Source organism: Elephantulus edwardii, unplaced genomic scaffold (genome assembly GCF_000299155.1).
Source record: "Elephantulus edwardii isolate Elephantulus edwardi_28Jun2011 unplaced genomic scaffold, EleEdw1.0 scaffold00144, whole genome shotgun sequence".
Taxonomy (NCBI): domain Eukaryota; kingdom Metazoa; phylum Chordata; class Mammalia; order Macroscelidea; family Macroscelididae; genus Elephantulus; species Elephantulus edwardii.
The window spans coordinates 682,057-702,890 of record NW_006399894.1 but is presented as its reverse complement, the minus strand read 5'-3'; the positions used below and the strand labels follow the sequence as shown (position 1 = coordinate 702,890).

Genomic DNA, 20,834 nt, shown 5'->3' with positions numbered 1-20,834 from the left:
TAGTCTCATCTCATGCGATTTACTCTTTCTGAAAGTGAATCAGTGAGGGCTCACTTCTGACTTGACGGCACATAACGTAATATCACATCACATCACAACATTTGTTTTTAAAATTTTTCACAAAGAGGCAGTTTACAAAAACCAGAGACCTTTCTAGACATCCTTGGAAGTCAGTTTGCTGTTAAACTGAGTCCTGGCAAAGCGTGTTGGCTTGTAGCAGTTGTGGGTCACACTGGCCACTCACATTACTGAGTCCCTTGGGCCACAGACTTGGGTTCTACTTTGCATGTCAACATGGCGCCAGGCTACCCCCTTGAGACCTGGTGTAGCAGTCCAGCAGACCTAGCCCGGCTGGACTCAGGGTTGCCCTATAATTCTGACCCTCCAGCAGCATGTCTGAAATGAGACTGACTCAGCAGGACCCTGGTCTCCATGGCCCTGTGAGCACTGGGTTCCAGCTCATTGTGGCACTAGTCCCCAGAGATGAGCAATATAGTCCATTCTGTGGGCAGGGCCTCTCCTTGCTGCTCCAAACAGAGTTGTTTCATCACTGATTCCTGGGATTACAGTGGAAGACAAGCAGACCTTTGAACTGGTTTGTTTAGTAGGACTCCTGCTGAGAATTTACCTTTCCCTTTAAATATCCTGAGTCAGAATCTTCATTTACACCTGGATCTGTACGAACACCTCTGTGATCTGAATTGGAAAGACAAATTCTCAGCAAGGGGTCAAGCCAGAATTAATTGGCTTTAAAGCCCTGTCTTCAAGCTCTCACTGGATTGAAACTTTTCTTTCTTTTCCTTTACTACATGAAAGTTCAAACCTCAGCACCTGCCTGTGTTGTCAGTTTCAGATAAAACTGAACCAGCAAAGTGAAACCTAGGGGTATCCCTGCGCACAGTAGTTCTTCAGTGGCATCTGCCCAGGGTCAGGACTGGGAAATGATGCATTTGTTTTGCTTTTTTCCCTTTCTTTTTAGTCCTTTTCTAGTTTCACAAATATTTAAGGATTAAAAGTGCTCAGTTCTCCACAGGCCCCTGAGGGACACTTAAGCAAGCACTGACACATTTCTACCCGCCTTCTTGCTCATTGGGATTGAGCACCGAGTGCATCTAGTCTCAGAAAGTACCTCTGAGGGCATTGTCAGGTCTGTGGCTATGCTGTCGATCCCACACAAGGCACCTGATACATACCGTTAACCACTAACTATGTTGGGTTCAGAATTGGGGCTTCAACCAGATTAAGGAGGAACCCTGGATGCTCCTGTCTGAGCACTTGTGTATTTGACTTTTATTCCTCTCACAGAAGCCTTTTGAAGACAAAAGTCATGGACCTTATCACATCCATGGCCATCTTGCCCTTACTCTTTGGCTGTGTTGGAGTGTTCAGCCTTTTCAAGGTACTGCAGCGAATGCACATGAAGGCCTACCTGCAGGACGCTGTTGTGGTCATCACAGGTGCCACGTCTGGGCTGGGCAGAGGTAAGTCCTGTGGTGGCCACTTTGGGTGGGGTGTCTATACATGATGTCCTGGCTCCAGTGGTAGCTGGAAGGACACATAGTGGAGCAGGCTGGAAGATAAGACTACCTGCAATATATCCTATGCTCTGTACAACTGGGAAAAAGCTACAGTTTAAGTGCTCTGTCCAGTGGACCTGACCTGTCTGTATCATTATTGGAAGACAAAGGGTTGATGATAGTGTCAAGGAGCATCATCCTGTCCAGATAACTATTGAAATGGAAATTTTTATGGGAGAGTTAAAATTTTCAGATTTGAGGAACTAATCAAACAATGCTTTTAACTCTGAAAGAGCCAGACAACATAAATATTCCTGGATCCAGGTGGCCTGACTTCAGTGAGTGCCATACATATCCTTTTCTTGGGCCAAGATCATACTATGACTGCTTCTGGGGCATGGCCTTTACTGGGTGAGACTTAGTGACTTCCTGCTAGGTCCTCAGTGAAGTTCCATTCCTGTTGTATAAAGGTGCACACTGAGACTCAGGCTTGGGCTCAGGTAGGAGCTCCCCCTCATGAGCTGCAAGCATGTCTTTCATTGTCCTTTATATGTTGTCGGCGCTGAGGGCAAACACAAGCATGTCTTATGGGACTCCTAAGCTCTGCCCACACATATACGCACACTCACACCTATCTAACTTTGCTCTGCCCCACAGAACACCAGCTGGGGTGCTGCCTCTTTGGGGGTAATCATACATGCTCCATAGGGTATGGAGCCAGGCTTCTCTTCCAAGAAGCCTTGGCATGAGTTGAAATATGACCTCAAGGTGAAGCTGATGCGTTTGCTTTTCATCTGTAGTCAGCTTTTCTCTCTCTCACTCTCATTGCTGTTGAGTTGGAAAAGACTCAGTGCTGACTTTCTAGCTAGCAGGTTTTCAGAGGCCGTAGATCGCATGCGAAGCAACTGTCTTATCCTTCTTCTGTGGAGCAGCTGGTGGATTCAAACTGCTCCTTACCACTAGGCTACCAGACCTTCCTGGGAGGAAATTGTAAAATGGCTGCTTAAGAAGAAGAAAAAAACCCAAAAAAGCACTTCCACAGTGATTTTTAATCTCTCAGCACAGCAGTAAGTGTCTATATATTTAACTGCCATCAGCCCTGAGGTAGGGATTGTTCATACCTGCATTTTAATTTTTTTTTTATTATTTTATTATTTTGTGTATGTGTACCGTCAAATCAGATCTGACTGGTACAGGAGGAGATTGTCCCTCCTTCCTCGGTGGTTTTGAACAGTGCGCCTCTGGGATTGCAGTACAGCTTCTTGCCACTAGGCCACCAGCGCTCCCCATAACTGCATTTTAGAGAAGAGGAACCTACTGCCCACTGACAACTGAACCTACTAACATTGAGTTGATTCCAGCTCATCTGCCCCTCCATCAGGTTTCCAAAGCCGTAAAACTTTATGAGAAGACACTGCCCTTCTTTCTCTCACAGAGCAGTTGAGGAATTAGAACCATTGACCTATGTGTTAGCCATACAACAGTTAACACGCTGCTACTTAGAGCTGCTTACAGAAGAGAAAGCAAGGTACAAGAGGTTCTATAATTTAACACAGCTCATAGAACCAGCAAAGGCTAGAAGTCGGTGTTGAACTCTGATTGCAGTAATGCTCTCCACACCGCTGACTGTGCTACTGATCAGGAACCACAGCTTCTAAGCCAAAGATCTGTGAGAATAAGGAACCAGGGACTCCCTGGCCAACTTCCTGGAGGCTGCAAGTAGTCCCACAGTCTTAGGAGATTTGTCACGCTGGGCTTCTTCTGATTACAGCCTTGCCAGGGTTTTGACCCAAGAGTTAGAGGGAACCAAGAAAGAGGCCCCATCCTTTCTGTCTGTGAGCCTAGAACTATCTTCTTTTACTGGAGAAACCAGACCAAGGGATGGATGAAGTGGAAGAAGGGCCATAGTAGCTGCATTCCTGTCCCTCCTGAGCTGGAATGTGGGACTCCTGCACTTAATTCCCAGACCACCTCAAATCCCTTCTGATGAATCCTGTTTACATGTTCCACTATGAGTTTACCTTGGATGGGGTGGTGGGAGTAGGTGGCACCCTCCACAATAACTCATTTAATTCCAAGATCATTTCCCTGCCCAGGCCCCTCCCCCAACCCAGCAGTGCCCAGCAAGCCTAAGCCCCCTAGGCTCCCTCCAGCCCTCAGGCACTCATATTCAGTTCCCTCTGCTGAGATCACTCTCTTGGGAGGACCACCCTCTCACTCCTCAACTCTCACTCATTCCTCAAGGCTCTTTCGGAAAGTCTTTTTCCTTTTCTCAGTCCAGTGCTAGAGGCTTCCCTACAATACTCATCAGATGTGCCTATGACTTTGGGTGATCTGGGGTTACTAGAACCAAGGACACTATCTGCCTGTCAGCTTACTAGTGGGAGTTAGGATAATGTTAACAGCATTGTCAGGGTCAAACAAGGTCAGCACGTGATGCCACACACAGATTATTAAGTTTGCTTGCCCGACCTTCTCTTGTCCCTTATAATGGCCTTCAGTTGTACCATACATGGAAAAGGCATGCATTTCTTCAACAGTCCTTTTCTCTTTCTTTAGAGTGTGCCAAAGTCTTCCACACTGCAGGTGCTAAGCTGGTGCTCTGTGGCCGAAACAGGGAGGTCCTAGAAGAACTCACCAGAGACCTTGCCAGTCCTTATGCCACCAAGGTGAGTTGTGCTGTCCACAGGGGTCAGTGAGTCATTCCCCAGTAATTTGACTAGCTGTAACCTGTACCAACCACCATGGGAGAGGCCACACCTCAGACCCTGGGCCTCATTGCCTCAGGTGTCCTGGATCCTCTTTGTCACAACTGTGTCTGGTCCTGACTTCACCACTTACTGGCAGAGGGTAGTCCCTCTGTTTCCTGACTTACCCGCTTCATCTAACTCACTGCTCAGTGATTCATTTTTCTCATACCTGTCCTCCTTTATAACTCTTAAGTTCGAGAGTCTGTCCTCTCAGCTGTTAGCATTTGGAGAACAACTAGCTGTTCCTTTGCACTGTGTCCACAGTGCTTGACACATCAGAGATGTGTGAAAACTGTTCTTATGAACTCATCTGAGTGGAACTGCTTGTTCTAAGAAGGCCTTTACCTCTCAGCAGGGCACTGTTGGATGTAAGAATATGCTAATCCCATGCTTCTGCATCTTTGTTATGTTAGTCAGTGTGTATCTTACGCTGTGGGACTCAATCTGGTAGCGAAGCTAAGGAGCCTTGGTTATAAACTGCTGGGATATTTTCCACCAGAGGAAAGGTGAATGAATCAGGCATAAGCACTGCTGGCAGCACCTAGTAGCCATTCCCAGGACCCCTGTCACTCAGAAGGTGTCCTCCTGTGATTAACCAGGTGCAGACGTATAAGCCCTATGTGGTGGCCTTTGACCTAACAAACCCTGGTGCCATTGTTGGGGCAGCAGCAGAGATCTTGCAGTGCTATGGCCATGTAGACATACTGGTCAACAATGCTGGGATCAGCTACCGCGGTGCCATCACAAACACCAAACTGGACGTGGACAAGAGAGTGATGGAAACAAACTACTTTGGCCCTGTGGCTCTAACCAAAGGTAATTATCTTGGGTTAAAAAACTAAAACAAATCAGACAGCCCTGGACGTGTGATCATCTTTTTACTTGGGCTCATGCCAGCAGAACATGGCCATCTCTGTATTCAAAGCCCAGGGTTGGACATTGTCATAACAGCTGGGAGTGCTTGCTTTACTGGGTGTTTAGCTGCATTTATGTTTGCTTGATAGCTTCAAAACAAGACTTGTCCTCGGTGACAGTGTTAGCTGCACTGTTGCCTCCATGCACCCCTCTCCTAGTTTCTTAGACAATCTATGTAGGGGGGTATTCATGTCTAGTGTAGACTGCAGTCAGGAGAGAGGCCTTCCACAGGACCAGGACTGAGCTGACATATAGAGGGACAGGCCATCAGCAGGCTGTCAGGCTATCATCTCCCTTCCTGCTCCTTTCCTCCACCCCGTTTCCTGTGTAGAATGTGGGAAGATAACACCTAAGAGTTCCAGTGGATCATAATTCTCCCTCCTGAAAGCTTTGTAGTGCTCACCTTCCTCCTTCCTTGCTCAGTCTCTTAGTGTCAGGAATTGCTAAAGCCGAGACATTTTTTCCTTAGCACTTCTGCCTTCAATGATTGAGAGGAGACGAGGCCACATCGTTGCCATCAGCAGCATCCAGGGCAAAATCAGCATTCCTTTTAGATCAGCCTGTGAGTACTTCTCTTTCCCCTTAATTTTTTTTTCCACCTGATTATAAAACTCATACATGTTTGCCATGCAACATTGAAAAGTTTCAGAAATAACACCATACAAAATGTAGAGCAAGATAACTGGGTGTAATCTCAGCTCCACTCCTTGTCATGTATAGTTCTAGGCCACTGTAAAGTAGTATGGTGTTTCAGCTATCTAATGCTGCTGCAACGGAAACCATAGGTAGATGGCTTAACAAATAGATTTTAGGAAGAACTTGAAGTCCAAATTCATGTGCCACCTCTCTGAAAGATCATTGTCAATTATGGAGGAAGTATGTGCAGTAGGATCAGGCATTGAGCAGTATAAAAGTATCAGTCACTATTTGTGTTAATAAAAATTATCATCACCATCTCATTATTTACCACTCTGGGGCTGGTGCTTTGTTTTTCTACGTAGAGTAAGACAAAAGGATCTCTGGCAGTGTGGTTCAAAGGATCTAAATTGCTAACAAAGTGGTGTGGTCCATAGGGATTAGGAAATGGCACTGCTAACACAAGGTGGTGTGCTTTGTAGGGAGTGGGAAGGCACTGCTAACACAAGGTGGTATGCTCCATAGGGAGCAGAGAGCAGCCACTACTAACCTAAGGAACCTCTCTCCTGTTTAAATCCACCAACTGCTATGTGGGAGAATTTTGGACACTCTTTTCCTTTGCAGTGTATAGCCTCAGAAAATCCATTGGAGGATTAGCCATGAGTTAGTTCTGACTCAACAACAATGAGTTTGAGTTTTGGGGGTTTTTTTCCAAGTAGTAGAACAGCATGAGATGTTCCCTGGGAAGGACAGCTGGTGTTAAAATTGAGACAAGTACAAGTAGGGGCACACAGGGATGGCCAACCTCTAGGAATTGCTTTGGTGCTGTTGACTCATCCTGTTGTAGAGTTAGTGTGGTTCAGATGTCACAATCTCCATGCCCATCCCATTGTCTTTACATACAAAATCAGTTAAGGTTTCGAGCTATTGTGCAGAGATAGAGTCAGCTCACTGGCACCCAACAAGAAGGATATTTTTTTGTTCCATTTTCTGAAACACACACCTGAAACCCAGTCACATCCACGTCTCCAAAACTCAGCTTTATTGCCATTGAGTTCATCCTTCCAGCCTCAAGCATCTCAGGGACCAAAGCTGCCTCTGCACTCTGAAACCAGTCCAGTCCCACTCTATAGTATTAACTATTGTCTGACCAGTAAATGCAACATTACTCAGTATTGATCCAGCTCTGCTTTGTAATTGTAGCTGGAGGACTTGGGGGGAGACCTGCTTGCACTGCGGTTTGGGCATTGAAAAGCTGATGGTTCAAGGCACAATCACTGCACAGGAGAAAGATGTGGTACTCTGCTTTTGCAAAGATTTTTAGCCTTGGAAAGCCCATAGGGCAACTCTTCAGTGTCTTACAGAGTCACTATCACAATCAACTTCATAGCAGTGGGTTTGATTTATGGTTTTTGGGTGGTAGGAGGTGGCACAACTTCCCTCAGACTCCTTACTTACATTACTTAGATAAAATGAGACTCAGGCATTGTAGCTGCCTCGGTAGGTGCTCTGATGATGAATCAGAGCAAATAGAAGTCCTTTGAAGACTGTAGTACATATGGCCTAGTATGTCTAAATGACTGTCCTTCAGCTCAGAAAGAAGAACTAGCACAATACTGCATAAGGTACTCACAGTTCAGGGAGAAAAGGTGGTCATATATGTAATCATAAAGAATAAAGCAAATGAGGTGAAGTGCTAAAAATAAGTCTAAGTCATATAGTGTCTCAGTACTTTCATATTTTGGCAATTTTCAAATTATTCCCATTCTCCACTTTAACTTAACCCCCTTACCTCTACTCTAGTTTCCTCTGGCTGAAGAGACACTAGTGCTGCCTGGAGGATAGACATTCTCCTCACTGGAGAGGGGTATAATGTTCATATGCTGATCGTAGGACAGGAAGTGACCCATGGAGTGAGTGTAGCTGCAATTGGTTTTTACAGCCTGGCTGAGGGTCCATGGCCTGAGATGCCTGGAGACACCTGCAAGAGGACACTCTTCTCTGTGCTTAGGCCTGGACTGTAACCCTAGAATTATGGCCCATAAGAGCAAATCTTTCCACCCCTCAAACTAGCCAGAGCCAGTGTGACAACCTAACGGCTTTGCTTCAGAAAGTCTCTGCAGCAAGTTTAGGGTCCTAGTGGTGCCTGACAACTTCTCAGACACGTCTTTGGCTTTTCCCTGCCCATTTTCCTTCTTCATAGCCAAAGTGTTTGGGGCTCTATTGAGGGTGACCTCTGTTGAGGAAGGAGGACCTCTAGTTTCAGTTAATATGCCTGTTTTGTTTTCTCTGGTGGGATATTGTGTAGAGATTGGAAGCCTCTATGCTTTGGTGAAGACTGCATTCCATTCTCTGGCCTACATCCTGGGACACAGGTCAAAATGAATGGGTTCTTAACTTAGGGTATCATTTGGGTGACAACTGAGAAACTGAACCAGAAGGGCCCACATTGCTGCAGCACTTTTAAAAAAGATCTGTGGAGCCGGATGGGAAGCTGCTTGTGTAAATGGCCAGGAAATGCCACATATAACAAATAAAAACTTCTGTATCAGATCACTTGTATCACTCACTCATTGACTCTAAACCGGCTCATAGCTGACCCTCCAGCAGGTTTCAGAGGCTGTAATTCACACAGGCAACTACCTTCCTTTCTTCCACAGAGAGGTTGATGGATTTGAACCAAGTGCCTTCGAGTTAGCAATACAGCTTACCTACTAGGCCACCAGAGCTCCCTAGATGTATGTATATTGTTGTTATTAGATGCCATCGAGTTAAGTACTACCCACAATGACCCTATGAACAACAGATCTGAACCCTGTCCTATCCTGTGCCATCCTGACACTTCCTGACACACTGGAGCCCATTGTGGCAGTCACTGTGTCAATCCACCTGATTGAGGGTCTTCCTCTCCTTTGCGGAGCCTCTGCATTTCCAAGCATGATGTCCCTCTCCAGTGAACAGCCTCTCCTAGCAACATGCCTAGAAGTATGTGAAGTGAACCTTTATCATCTTTGCCACCAGAGAGCACTCTGGCTGCACCGTCTCCAAAACATACATGTTTGTTCTTTTAGCAGTCCATAGGATGTTCAGTACTCTTATCTAACACCACCTCAAAGGCATCAATTCTTCTTCTGTCATTCTTATTCACTGTCCAGCTCTCAGATGCATAGCAAGTGATCAGAAAGACCATGGCCTGAGATAGATGCACCTTAGTCCTCAAATTGACATCATTGCTCCTCAGTAATTTGGAGAAGTTCCCTGACTGCAGAGTTTTCCAGTGAAATACATCTCCTGTTTTCCTGACTGCTGGTACCAGGGAGGTTGATTGTGGATCCAAGATGAAGTTGTTGACAGTTTCAATCTTCATCTATCATGATGTTGCCTAGAGAACCAGTGGTAAGAATTTTTGTTTTCTTGACACTGAGATGCAATCCAAACTGATCTTCTGCAGCAATTGCTTCAAGTCCTCCTCATTTTCAGTAAGCAAGATTGTGTAATCTGCATAATGCAGGTTATTGATGAGTCTTCCTTTGATCTTGATGCCACATTCTTCTTTAGTCCAGCTTCTTGAATAATTTGCACTACATATTGAATAGATATGGAGAGAAAATAGAACCTCAGCAGCACATAACAGCAGCAGCAAGTGTTCCCTTGCTCTGTTCACCCAGCAGCCTCTTGGTCTAGGTATAGATTTGTGCTCCCATGAGCACAATTAAGTGTTCTGGAATTCTCATTCCTCTCATATTAGCCATAACTTATTATGGTCCACACAGCCAAATGCCTTTGCATAGTCAAAACATAAATAGACATTATAGTGTTCTTTACTTTTAGCCAGGATTCATCTGACATTAGCAGTGATACCCCTGGTATCTAAATCCTGCTTGAACTTCTGGTAGTTCCCTATGTATGTACTTTTCCAGCAACTTTTTAATGATCTTTCAGCAGTATTTTGCTTGCAATGATACTGTTCAAGAGTTTCCACATTTTGTTGGACCACCATTCTTTGGAATGGGAATAAATATTGACCTCTTCCAGTGTATTTGCCAGACATCCGTCCTCCAAATTTCCTGGTATGGACTGATGAGTGCACCCAGGGCTACATCTGTTAAATTGAAACAAGTCAGTGATAGCCTATTGATTCCTGGGGCCTTATTTTTTTGCCAGTACCTTCAATATAGCTTCAGCTTCCTCCTTCGTTACCACTGGCTCCCGTCCATATGATAATTCCTGAAATTTCTCAGTTCTTTCTGGTACAGTGATTCTGTGTATTCTTTCTATCTTCTTTTGATGCTTCCTGGATCATTCAACATATTGCCCATAGCATCTTTCAATATTGCAACTCAAGGCTTCAATTTATTTCTCAGTTCTCTGAGCTTGAGAAATGCAGAGTGAGTTCTTCCCCTTTTATTCTTTCAGTGCATTCCATTATAATACTTTGCTTTATCTTCTCGAGCTGCCCTTTGAAATCTTTTCAGCTCTTTTACTTGATCTGTTTTCCTTTTATTTTGGCTTCTCAATACTCTACTGCAATTTTCAGAGTCTCTTCTGACATCCATTTTGGGTTTTTCTTTCTCCTCTGTCTGTAATGACCTTTTGCTTTCTTCCTGAATAATATCTTTGATGTCATCCTCCTGCTCATCTGGTCTTCCATCATTGGTGTTCAGTATGTCAGACTTATTTTTAAGATGATTCTGAAATTCAGGTGGAATAGGTTTAAGATCATATTTTGGTTCTTGTGAACTTGTTTTAATTTTCTTTGGCCTTAATTTGAACTTGCACATGAGTAATTGATGGTTTGACCCACAGTCCACCCCAGCTGAGTTTTGACTGATATTGAGCTTCTCCAGTGATTCCTTCCACAGATGTAGTCAGTCTGATTCCTATGCAGTCCATCATGTGAGGTCTATGTGTAAAGTCACCATGTATGTTTTTTTTAAAAAAGGTATTTGCAATTAATAAATCATTGAACATAAAAAATTCAATCATTCTATTTCCAGCCTCATTTCTGTCCCCAAGTCCATACTTTCTGACTACTATTCCTTCTTCATTGTTTCCAACTTTTGCATTCCAGTCACCAGTTAAGAAATATGAAGCCTGATTTGCTTTTAGATGTACAACACTAAATTGGCTGTTGTTGTATTTGGGGAATACATTGTTCTAATTAGTACAATACTTGTCTTTCAGTTTGATGCACAGAGAGAACTTTTGGGTTGCTGTGATGATGAACACTATGCCTCTTGTGTGTCAGATACCACAAGGGTCACATGGTGGACAGATTTTAATAGAGCTTCCAGATGAAGACAGACTAGGAAGCAGGATTGACCAGTCACTTTTTAAATAGCAGGCCTCTGAAAACCCTATGAACAGTAGAAGAACATGGATAGTTACAGCCTTAGAGGTAGAGCCCAGATTGGAAGTCAATCAAAATGAAGAAAAACGTCCTTTAATAATTGGAATATGCAATGTACAAAACATCAGTGTTGGAAAACTAGAGGTTGTGAAAAATTAAATGGGACACGTGAACATCGGCATTCTAGGCATTAGTGATATGAGATTGTCTGATTCAAAGAGGTCAGGCTAGTCAATCATGAGGTATACTATGTTCATGTTGGGAATGAAAAACAGAGGAAGAATGGTGTTGAGTGTTGCATTTATTTATAGTCAAAAAGACAATTTCAAGTTCTATCCTGAAGTACAACATTGTGATAGTATCCATATGCATACAGAGACCTGCTAATATGACTTACTCAAATATACACTCCTTATAGGTAAAGCCAGAGGAGGAAATTGAAAATTTTTACCAATTTTGCATTTTGAAATTGACCAAACATGCAGTCAAAATGTGTTTATGATAATTGGTGACTGGAATTCAAAGATGTATATATGGAAAACACAAAACTCAAACTCATTGCTGTCAAGTCAAGCCGACCTTCAAGCAGGTTTTCAGAGGCTGTAAGTTACGCAGGGGATTGCTCATCTTACGTCTTTGTATATATCGTGATTGTTGTGTGATGTCAAGCTGGAACCAATGTCCAGCTTTCCAGTGGGTTTTCAGAGGCAGTAAATCACATAGGAAATTGCCCATCTTTATCCCATGGAGCAGCTGGTGGATTCTAACTGTGTGCCTTTGGGATTGCAGTGCAGGTTCTTACCACTAGGCCATCTGAACTCCCTATATATGTATATTGTTGTTAGTGGGTACCAGTGAGTCAGAAGTGACTCATAGCTGACCCTCCAGCAGTTTTGCAGAGGAAGTAAATAGTATGGGAGGAGTTTGCACATCATTTTTCTACAGAGCAACTAGTGTATTTGAACTCATGCATGCCTTTGGGATTGCAGTGCAACTAACTTCTTACCACTAGGCCACCAGAGCTCCCAGTGTCTGTCTGTATGTTGGTAAGTGCTGTGAAGTCAATGAGTATACTTATACTCAACAATAGCTCTGAATCTTGCCCTGTCCTGAGTCAACCTCTCTGCCTCTGACACACGTGCTCCCATTGCAACAGTTACTGTGTCAGTCCACCCAGTGTCTTTCTTCCTCTCCTCTGCTGACCCTTCAAGCATGATGTCCTTCTCCAATGACTGGCATCTCCTGGCAACATGCCCCAAATATGTGAGACTGAGTTTCAAAATCCTTGCCTCCAAGGAGCAACCTAGTTTTAACCTCTCCACGATAGATTTGTTTGTTCTATCGGCAGTCCATGGTATGTTTAATACTTTTCTCCAGCACAACAGTTAAAATGTGTGGATTCTTCTTCTGTCATCCTTAGTTATTGTCAAGTTCTCTGATGCATAGTAAGCAAAGGAGAAGACCATGGCCTGGATCAGGTGCACTTTAGACTCTAGACTGACATCATTGCTCTTTAGCACTCTAGAGAGGTCCCGGAGTTTAAAGAGGCTGTGGCACTAGGGATATCATTGCCAACGTCAGATGGATCCTGGCTGAAATTAGAGACTACCAGAAAGCTATCTATTAGTGTTTAATTGACTTTGCAAAGACATTTGACTGTGTGGATCACAACAAGTTGTGGCTAACATTGAGAAGAATGGGAATCCCAGAACACTTGATTGTGCTCATACAAAACCTACACTTAGACCAGGAAGTTGTCATATAAATAAGAGCCAGGGAACACTGCATGGTTCAAAATCAAGAAAGGACTGCATCAGGAATATGTCCTTTCTCCATACCTTTTCAATCTATATGTATAACACTGGGGAGGCTGGACTGTATGAAAAGAATGTGGCATCAGGTTTGGAAGAAGACTTACCAACAACCTTTCCTATGCAGATGACAGCCTTGTTCACCAAAACTGAGGAGGACTTGAAGTGTTTGCTGTAGAAGGTCAAGGACTGCAGCCTTCAGTATGGATTGCATCTCAACATCAAGCAAACAGAAATTCTTACCTGGTGTCACCTGCAGCATCATGGTAGATGGAGAAAAGACTTGGTACCAGCTGTCAGGAAATCAGAAGAGAAATTGGCTTCCGAAAGTCTTCTGTTAGGGACCTCTCCAGAGTACTGAAGAGCAACAGTGTCCGTGTATGTATGTTGTTCTTACTGATTGCTGTTGAGTTGAGCATGACTCATAGCAACCCTATGAACAAAAGACTTGAACTCGGTTCTGTAACTATTGTCATTTGTCTAAATTCATAGAGTTTCCAGAGGCATGTTGTTTAGGAAGAGGATGCCACCCCGGCTTCCAAACTTGTCTTAATCTGGGAACTCCACCAAACACTATCCACCATGAGTAACCATTTGACACACCAATGGCACAAGGTTCAGCATCACAGCAACCCCAAGTTACCTCAGTACAGCAATTTGAGAGAACAGTTAGAAGAATGTTCTTCCAAAATACAATAACCCAACTGACTTTTAAATACAAAGGTCCTCCACCAGGTTCTGTTGGCTCTAAACAAGAGGCTTAAATTAAAAAACAAAACAAAATGCACAAAACCAAATAACCCATACCTGATCCTCAACCAAAATAATAGAACCACCTTTCAGAATCCAACCACTTCACTCATCAGTCTCCAAACTGGAGACATAGGGCCTGACCTTAAATATACAGGCCCTCCTCCAGGTCCTGTTGACTCTAAAACAAGAGGCTAAAATAATAAACTAAACAGTCCACACCCAACCCACAGCCAAAACAAGCCTACCTTTCAGAATCCAGTGGCTTCACACATCAGCCTTAGTGTTTGTATGCTGTTATATGTCATTGAGTTGCTTGTGACTCACAGCGACCCTGTGTATATATAAAAGCCCTGAAACCAGCTCTATCCTGTGCCAACTTCATGTCTCTGACACACCTACTCTCATTACCCCCGTCACTGAATCAATCCATCTCATTGACGGTCTTCCTCTGTCTTTCCACCCTTCCAAGCATAATGTCCCTCTCTAAGGACCTGGTCCCTCCTTGCAAAATGCCCAGAGTATGTCAGACTAAGCCTCAGAATCCTTGCCTCCAAGGAGCAGCCTGGTTTCATCCTCTGTAGGATGAATCTGTTCTTTTGGCAGTCCATGGTATATTCAACACTCTTCTCCAACACCACAGCTCAAACGCATCAATCCTCTTTCTGTCACCCCTAGTCATCAGCTCTCTGATACGTAGCAAATAATTGTGAAAACTGTGGTCTGGTCAGGCGTGTCTTAGTCTCCAGACTGATGTCGTTGCTCTTCAGTACCCTGGGGAGGTCCTTGATAGTCTCCTTTCCCAATGCAGTTCGTCTTTTGATTTCCTGGTTGCTGGTACCTAGTGTTGATTGTGGAGCCAAGCAAATTAAAGCTGTTAACAATCTCAATCTCTATCATCATGCTGCCAATATAAAAAAACAAGGGGTGGCGAGCTCTGGTGGCCTAGTGGCAAGAAGCTGCACTGCAATCCCAGAGATGTGAGGTTCAAATCCACCAGATGCTCTGCTGAAGAAGGAGGGACAATCTTCTCCTGTACAAGTCAGATCTGATTTGACGGTACACACATTTCAAAAAATAAATAAATAAAATTTTTTTAAAAACCCAAACAAGGGGTGAGAAATAATTGTTACCTCTATGGAGTGGGACTGAAAGCTTTTATTCTCTTTATCTTCTGAGCTATTTGAATGTTTACCCAAACCAAGCAGTGGGGGGAGATATCCCAATTGACATTAAGTCAAGTCTGAACGGCTCCAGGGAGTGGTCTTGGCTGTAATCTTCAGAGGCCTTTTGGGCAGGTTTGAATTGACATGTTTTGGATTGTAGCTTGGTCACAAATACTTGTACAACCCTGAGAATTGCTTTCCCAATAGACATTGATTTTTGTTGTTGTTGACTTGGATCTCCAAATACTGTCACATGGATTCCCAGATTATGTGCAATTACCACATGTGCCTTATTATTGTGTGTGTATAGATACTCTATTTACTTTTTTAACCCCCTGAATGAGAGAAATATAAACAGTGCCATTATCCCAAGTAGACAGTAAACGATGATATACTGCTCTGATGTCAGAGGAAAAAGAGGAATGGGGTATGTGGGCTCCAGAGCTCTCACACTCACCTGCCTCTCTTGGCCATACTGCCTTGTAGATGCGGCCTCCAAGCATGCAACCCAGGCATTCTTCGACTGTTTGCGTGCTGAGATGAAGCAGCATGGGATTGAAGTGACTGTGATCAGCCCAGGGTACATCCGCACCAACCTCTCCCTGAATGCCATCACTGCTGACGGCTCCAGATATGGAGGTAAAGCCTCTTCCTGCACAAACTTACCCACGAACCTAAGTAGGTCTCTAGTCCTGTTTATCTAGGTGCTGGTTTTAGAAATGAATTGAGTACCTTTCCCTTTCACACCATCAGCCATCCTTAGTACAAGCATCATTTCTCCATTTCAGGAATAGAAAATAAAGTCTTTAGGCAAAAACTATCTTCAAAACTGCCTGCTACCCCACCCTCAAGATTCTTTGGTCAAGGAGTATGTGTATCATTGTTATCAAGTGGATTATCTTCAGAGGAGGAGGGTTCTTTCTTTGCCTGAAAAGTTGTCTACCTTGTTTAAGAAATGCCCACTTCAGAGCATGCAGCAGATGCCCAATTTCTGGGGGAAAGCTGGGCAAAGCCTCAGAGAGCCACTGCCTTGACTTCAGAATGGACCTTAGCTGACCTGCAGACACCATTTAGGCTACCAAGCCTGACATGCAGGCCCAGCAGAGACAAGGAGGCTCTTGCCACTCAGAATTGACACCTGCAGGGCAGCATCTTGAAGCTGGTTCTACACTATGCTGTGTTGCTTCACCAAGACGCCTTAGCAGGCTCACATTAGAAACCTAGAAAGCTTCACAAAAACTTACACTGAAGATGCTTTTTAAAGAGATCCTTCTAGCGACATGAAAAATAAGCAAAAATCAGAAACCCACTATTCTGTTAACTGTTGACTTTAGGTACTAGCACAACTTGAGAACTATTTAAAGTGTCCTGCTCTGATTTCTTCAGTTAGAAAGGAGCATCAGTTGCTGTTAACCTACTGCTTCCCAAATGCGCCTCAGCTGTTTTGTTAAAACTTAAAATATTACTCTTCCTTACTCTTTAAACAGTTGAGGCATGGCATTGGAACTGAGACAGCTGTCTGTTCTTTGTCGACTCTGACCCAACCCTTTGTACAACAGCACCAAACCCTGCTCAATGCTGTGCTATCCTCACAGTCTCTGCTTACTTAAGCTTTCTATTGTAGTCATTGTCAGTCCATCTCATTGAAAGTTTTCCTCTCTTTGAACTTCTGTTTTTCCAAGGGTGACCCCTCCTGACAACATACCTAAAGTACGTGGGATGAAATCTCACAATCTTTGCTTCTAAAGAGCACTCTAGCAACATTTCTTCCAATATAAATTTGTACATTCTTTTGGTAGTCCAAAACATATTCCTATCTTCATCAGTATCACAATTCAAATTATTCTTCCTTTTCATTGAGATTTTAATGAAAGTTTATAGAGAACCTGGATTTCCACTCATTCATTGTTGCACATTTTCCTCCCTGTCCCCCCTCCCAGTTCACTTTTTTCTTTGGAAAAAATTGTTATATAGTCATCACCCCCCTCCCCCCAGTCCAGTTTACTATGCAGCTCTTATTCTGGGCTCTTACCATGCCAATAATACCTAATTATATCTTTTATACAGTTCTCTCCCTCTTCTGTTTCAATGCTGTGTACATTATCCCTTCTTTTCTTAGTTTCTCTCAACCCCCATGTCCGTCCTTTTATAACAGTGGCATTATGCAGTATTTGTCTTTTTGTGACTGAGAAATTTCACTTAGCATAATGTCCTCCACGATCACATATTTTGTATAATATTTCATGAGTTCTTTGTTTTTCAGTGCTGCATAATACTCCATAGTGTGAATATACCACAGCTTCTCTATCCATTCGTTTGTTGATGGGTACTTGGGTTGTTTCCAACTCTTTGCTATTGTGAACATAGCAGTTATGGTTTCTTTAGGGCATATTCCCAGTAGTGGAATTGCTCGGTCAAATGATGTTTCTATTTGTAACTTTTTGAGAAAGCACCATACTGCCTTCCAAAGTGGTTGCACCATTTTATACTCCCATCAACAGTGAATAAGGGTTCCAGTTTCTCCACAACATTTGTTGTTTGCTTATTCTTCCCTTTTACATGCATATGAAGCAATTGAAAATTCCTGGGTCAGGCACACCTTAGTTTTAAACTGACATCCTTGACTTTTTTAGCACTTCAAAGAGATTGATGATGTTGTTGTTGAGCATGACTAATAGTGACCCTATGAACAAAAGGCCTGAAGCCCATCTACCAACTGTCAACATTTATCAAAGTTCATAGTTTCCGGAGGCATGCTGTTTAGGAAGTAGATGTCACTTCTGCTTCCAAACCTGTCATAGGATGTTATTGGTTGAGTCACCTGTGATGTGTAGCTACCCTATGTACAGCTTTGAACCCTTTCCGATCCTGAGCCAGTCTAATTCTGACATACCAACCGCCATCACCCCAGTTACTTTATCAATCCATGTCATCTGGGATCTCCCTCTCCTGTGCTGTCCGTCCACCCTTCCGAGCATGATGGCCTTCTCCAAGAACTGATCTCTCCTGGCCACATGCCCAAAGATTGATAACAGATATTTTATTCCTTGATTGCTGTTTCCTTGGGTGTTGTGAATCCAAATAGGATTTCATTAACTGACAACTTCAAGCCTTTCATTTATCTTGATGTTGCCCATTGGCCCAGTGGTGAGCACTTTTGTTTTCTTGATGTTGTAATCCATATTAAAAGCTATAGCCCTTGATCTTCTTCAGCAAGTGCTTCAAGTCTTCACTCTCTAAAGGCAGAGTTGTCATATACATATGCAGTTTGGTGAGTCTTCCTCCAATTCTGATGCTACATTTTTTTCTAGTCCAGCATCTGGAATTATTTACCCAGCATTCAGATTGAATAGGTGTGGAGAAAATTACATCCCTGAGCACACTTCTGATTTTAAACCATGTGGTAGTAATCTCCTTGTTCTGTTTTACAACTGCTACTTGGTTCATGTATAGCTTCCTCTCATTGAGCATTCTTCCCAATGTCAGCCATAATTTATCATGATTCATGCAGTCAAATGTCACTGCATCATCAATAAAGCACAAGTAAACATCAGCCAAGTCGTCTGACATCAGCAGTAATAGCCCATTTCTGGGCAGACCTAAAGTCAAAATCTTAGGACATCCATTAGTGAGTGATCTTCCACTGTGGCAAAGTTTTCCAAAAACTGGGACTCCCTCTGGACTAGCTTTCCCCTTCGTCTTAAAAATGGGTTCCCCAGTTTTAATGTGTTGAGCTGAGGACGGAGCTGGGGAGCACTGTTGTTGTGTACTGTTGAGTCAGAACCAACTCATAGATGACCCTCCTGCGGGTTTTCAGAGGCAGCAAATTGCACACGAGGAAATAACTCATCCTTCTCCTGAGGAGCAGCTGGTGGCTTTGAACCACCTTCAGGAGTGCAACACAACTTCTTACCACTAAGCCACCAAAAGTTACTATGTATTTCCCTTCTAGTTCCTGCTGTTAGGCATCCCCTTGCTAGGAGAGCTGGATTTGCCAGCATGTCTACAGGTGGGCTGTATAGAGCTGAACTTGAGAGCTATCTGCCTGTGCTGCACATGCAGGCTACACTAGCCAGTTAGCTGGTTTCTCAGGAAAGGAATCTATTATCTTGTACCTGGGAAAGTAATTTTTCTCCCATAGAATCCCGACACAGAGATCACTGTGGGCATTCTGTCCCTAGGGTGCCAACTGCATCATCTCGGCTTTTCTCACCCTCCAGCCTAAGGGATGTGCTGCTTCTGGTCTCTAGTGACAGTGTCCATAGCCGAAGTGACCTACTAACCCACTGTAGAGCCAAGCTTTGAATATAACCCTGTTAGCTATAGACCCAACCAACATAGCCCCCCAATGGTACCAAGAAAGAAACCAGAACATGAGGGGTTTTCTGAAACACCTCCCTCAATCCCCACTTTCTCAGTGAGCTGCATTTCCACAGGGTAAGAAATAACCAAGCTCTGTCTGCCTTCCAGTGAACTTGGAGCAGTGGTATGGAGGGCTTTTGGTAGACCTGCCAGATTCACATTTCTTTTGCTCTCTTCACATTTTAGTTATGGACAAGACCACAGCCCAGGGCCAGAGCCCCACAGAGGTCGCCCAAGATGTCCTCACTGCTGTGGGAAAAAAGAAGAAAGATGTGATCCTAGCTGACTTGATGCCTTTATTGGCCATTTACCTTCGAACTCTTGCTCCTGGATTCTTTTTCACCTTCATGGCTTTTAGAGCCCGAAAAGAACAGAAATACAAGGACTCCTAATCCTGGTCAGAGCTGGGGTACAGAGGTGTACACTTTAAGATTTGCTTCTGGGTGAGAAAAATGGGCAACCATGGCTGCAGACTACTTTACTGGCAGAGAAAAGGAACCAAAGATGACAACAGGCTTTTCCCAGGGGCAAGAAAATGAGTGAAGGGAAAGGCAGTTGGGAAAGGGGCAGTATCTCTAAAGCGAGCAAAGTATCCCTAAAGAAAGGGAAGACACAGGTATTAATGGATTAATGGAAATCAGGATGACGAGGAAGTAGGAAAAGTACAACTAACATTTTGGTTATTGACATTAGTATTTCACAGCATTTAAATATGTATAAAAAGGTTAAATAAAAAAAATAATTTTTATAAAGCTTCACTGAAATCATAATTTAAAAAACAAAACTTCTGAAAATATGAAATGAGAGGAGTGTCAGGAACCAGGCCTGTCCCTCCTTTAAGGTCTAGCCTCAGCAGTTCTTAAGATTATTTGATTCTCAATGGTAGCACCTGACCAAGCCACTCTCACCTTTGTTAAAAACACTTAGTTTACCAGGACATGAAGGAAGAAAGCTGCAGTTTTAAGAAACTGTTATTATCCTTTCTCAGGTCTTTTAATCCCATCAGTGTTGACCAGGATCAATCTGGCTGCCCTGTATACTCAAGCCTGTAGCATCCTGTACACCTTTGCTGTATCCCCAGGACACTGGTTGAAATGGCTCTGCAAATACCAGTTCCTACTAGTTTGTTAGCTGGTATCTGAGCCAAAGAGTGACAACTTTCCCCTTTTCAAGACGAAAAACATGTGTTTGAAGTTCAGTAGCTGTGTGCCATCGAATCAGAAGCGACTCATAGCTGAATCCCCAGCACGTGTTCAGAGGCAGTTCATTGCACAGGGGATTGCCCAGCCTTCTTTTGCTGAGCAGCTGGTAGATCCGAGTTGCATGCCTTTGTAAGTGCAGCACAGCTTCTTACCATCAGCGTGGTGGTATAGACCATCAAGTTGTGTTATGTACCACCAGAGTAAGTTGGTCAAACTCTGTTCTGAAGTTCTAGAAGTTTTCTTATTCAAATGAGTTGTTGAACTATCTTCTAGGTCCACTGTAGATGATCATAGCTGTGGCCTGAGCAGCTTGCATAGAAGCTGCAGTTGAGACAGGAAGATGCCCTGGAGAAGGAAGGTATTGGTGTGATCTGG

At 43.6% G+C, this 20,834-nt stretch overlaps 1 protein-coding gene across 1 annotated transcript; it reads left to right on the top strand.

Annotated features, from left to right (window-relative positions):
* The first annotated feature begins 1,300 nt into the window (after window positions 1–1,300).
* On the top strand, window positions 1,301–19,649 carry DHRS7B (dehydrogenase/reductase (SDR family) member 7B). Its single transcript, XM_006894469.1, has 6 exons — window positions 1,301–1,481; window positions 4,077–4,186; window positions 4,867–5,083; window positions 5,652–5,744; window positions 15,382–15,534; window positions 19,444–19,649. The coding sequence occupies exons 1-6, from the start codon at window positions 1,328–1,330 to the stop codon at window positions 19,647–19,649; spliced, it is 933 nt and encodes a 310-aa protein (XP_006894531.1). The 5' UTR covers window positions 1,301–1,327.
* Window positions 19,650–20,834: the final 1,185 nt, after the last annotated feature.

What these genes read in the sequence shown, in the direction of transcription:
- DHRS7B (XM_006894469.1), top strand. Translation starts at nt 1,328, where the DNA reads ATGGACCTTATCACATCCATGGCCATCTTGCCCTTACTCTTTGGCTGT. An exon ending in CACGTCTGGGCTGGGCAGAG is followed by an intron (nt 1,482 to 4,076) that starts GTAAGTCCTGTG and finishes CTCTTTCTTTAG; the next exon opens with AGTGTGCCAAAGTCTTCCAC. An exon ending in CATTCCTTTTAGATCAGCCT is followed by an intron (nt 5,745 to 15,381) that starts GTGAGTACTTCT and finishes ACTGCCTTGTAG; the next exon opens with ATGCGGCCTCCAAGCATGCA.